The 2,445-nt window shown below is 41.8% G+C and overlaps 1 protein-coding gene across 1 annotated transcript in view; it reads right to left on the reverse strand.

The window, feature by feature from the left end:
* Positions 1 to 2,445, reverse strand: part of slx4ip (SLX4 interacting protein) — a 32,411-nt gene that overhangs the window by 9,225 nt on the left and 20,741 nt on the right. The window contains exon 6 of the mRNA XM_034899082.1: positions 691 to 779. Within this exon, the coding sequence (XP_034754973.1) occupies positions 691 to 779 (89 nt within the window). The remainder of the gene's footprint in view (positions 1 to 690; positions 780 to 2,445) is intronic.

The raw sequence follows: 2,445 nt of genomic DNA on the forward strand, positions 1-2,445 counted from the left end.
AGTTCTGAAGGCAAAAGGGGGTCCAACCCGTTACTAGCATGGGGTACCTAATAAAGTGGCCGGTGAGTGTATATGTACCAGAATGATTAGGAGTGTTGTTGCAGTTCTCTTGAACCTAGAATAATAGGATGTAAAAAGGAGAATATGTTGTATTAATGATTGTGTACACAAAGATAAAAGGTTAGACAGAATCCAGATTTTTATGTAAGATGAATATTATGTTCTGACAATGTCAACATTGATTGCAGTGCCACAATGAGGTTTGATAAAAGTCGAGTTCTAGAAGTATCTAGACTTTCCCAAGAGCTAAAATGTTCAAAATTAGTTTTGGCCATATTTTTGACTACCGTCTAATGTTGAGGTTTACAACAATCCCACAAAAGCTTTTTACAACTGGGGTGAATTGGCACAATGTAGGAGCAGAAACTCTTCGGAGAAAGGGTGACTCTGCACCTTTTGACCCCACCTCACTCCATCCAACCCCCGGCCACCCTCTCTTTTCTCCTCACTAGGTATGTGGAAAGGCCTGGCAGGTCCAGAGTGCACCCCCACCCCTAACATAACGAGGATCAGCATATATGAAGTGAGAGCACAATTTGGCAACACATCCCTATAATAACACACAGACCCATGCAGGACTTTTCGCCAGGCGACTGGAAGAGGAAATAGAGGAGTATAAACAGCACTTACCGCGGCCAGACTCGGGTTTCCATGGTGAGCTGAGGCATCCTCTGGGCAGCTCACACACACAACATAGCGTTCAGGAAACACACGCAAATCTGAATGAAGGCAAAAAAACAACACAGACCATGCTAGTTAATAATGTGGCCTCACTTTTAATTGTGAGTCGAAGTCAGACTAGAAATTACATCTACAAGCACCAACTATTTACTATACCTCAGGGCAGGGAGAAAATGGCAGTTTACAGATAAAGGTTGAGCTATATGAGCCACGTAAACAGCATGAAATATTACAGCATTTTATGGTAACGGTTCTTGGGGCTAATATGACTGTTCCATCATCTTCAAAGGCATAGACCATTTACAACAATAATACTCAACATGTATTATATCATGACAATAAATTGAAATGTCCGAATGAACCACATTTAAACTTACATCCACATATCACTTCAACTGGAAAAAAAAATTGGCTATGGCCTGTTACATTGCCTCCCTTTTTTTTTTTTCACTCGTTTTTGGACTTTTATGCATTTTATATTAGATAGTACAGTATAGTGCAGAGAGAATGGATCACATGAAGCAAGAGACAGCGGGTGGTATTTGGACCCGGGATGCTGCCAAGGACTCAGACTACATGGGGCGCACGTTCTACCAGGTGAGCAAGAGGTCGAACCTGATGAGGAAAAATACTGATGAGAAAGTAACTTCCTGTAGGAACTCATAACAGGAGCATTACACCATACTACAGTATTCTTCATCTTGCATTCTTGATCCAGTTAGCTTACCACCCTCTGTTCAAATGGTTCACAGCTGTGGCAAATTTACTCCATAAAACTTCATATTCCTCCTCAGTGGCCAGTTTTGAAGACATTGGTTTTGCTTCACTTGTGTGGTTTATAAACACAGCCAATACACACACACACTTTGGTTAAGCTGGCCCTGAATATGTGTATATCATCCACCTGAATTACAAGGTATCTAAAGATGACTATCTGGGTAGGTTTGGATGTTGACTGATTGCTCAACAACTACTTGGTAGATTACCATGAATATGCAGTAGAAATTCTTGACCTTTGAAGATGAATTCCCAGCCAATATCAGGCCTAAACCTTTACTTATAAACTGTTAAAAAAAAATCTAACAGACATAAAACTCTCACAGAAAGAAATGTGTGCTTTCCAGAGGATGAGCCCTTTTGATTTTGGATATTCCAAAAGCTTCTCTTGGGCCACCCCATCACAGTTAACATTTTAAAGTTTACTTAATTATATCTCATAATCCAATCAGTTTGCCGTGAAATTTGTTGAGCACATTTATCTACAGAATGGAGTGACCCGCAGATCCCGTTTTTAGGGTGGCAGTAGCTCAGTTAGTAGGGAGTTAGGTTGGGAACTGGACGGTTGTCGGCTCAAGTCCTCTATACGGACCAAAAATATGGTGGTGGTCTGGTAGCTTAAGAGATGCCAGTTCACCTCCTGCTCTTGAGCAAGCCAAACCCCCGACTGCTCAGGGCGCCTTTCCATGGGCAGCCCCCCACTCCATTAGTGCATGTGTGTGTAGTTCCGGCCTGTGTGTAATTTCCCTTGCGGGATTAATAAAGTATACATTATTGTTATTGATGACCTTATGGAGGAGGCCTCGGGGAAGACCCAGGACTAGGTGGAGAGATTATATCTCCAACCTGGCCTGGGGATGCCTCGGGATCCCCCAGTCGGAGCTGGTTAATGTGGCTATATATATATATATATATATATATATATAT

Source organism: Etheostoma cragini, chromosome 17 (genome assembly GCF_013103735.1).
Source record: "Etheostoma cragini isolate CJK2018 chromosome 17, CSU_Ecrag_1.0, whole genome shotgun sequence".
Classification (NCBI taxonomy): domain Eukaryota; kingdom Metazoa; phylum Chordata; class Actinopteri; order Perciformes; family Percidae; genus Etheostoma; species Etheostoma cragini.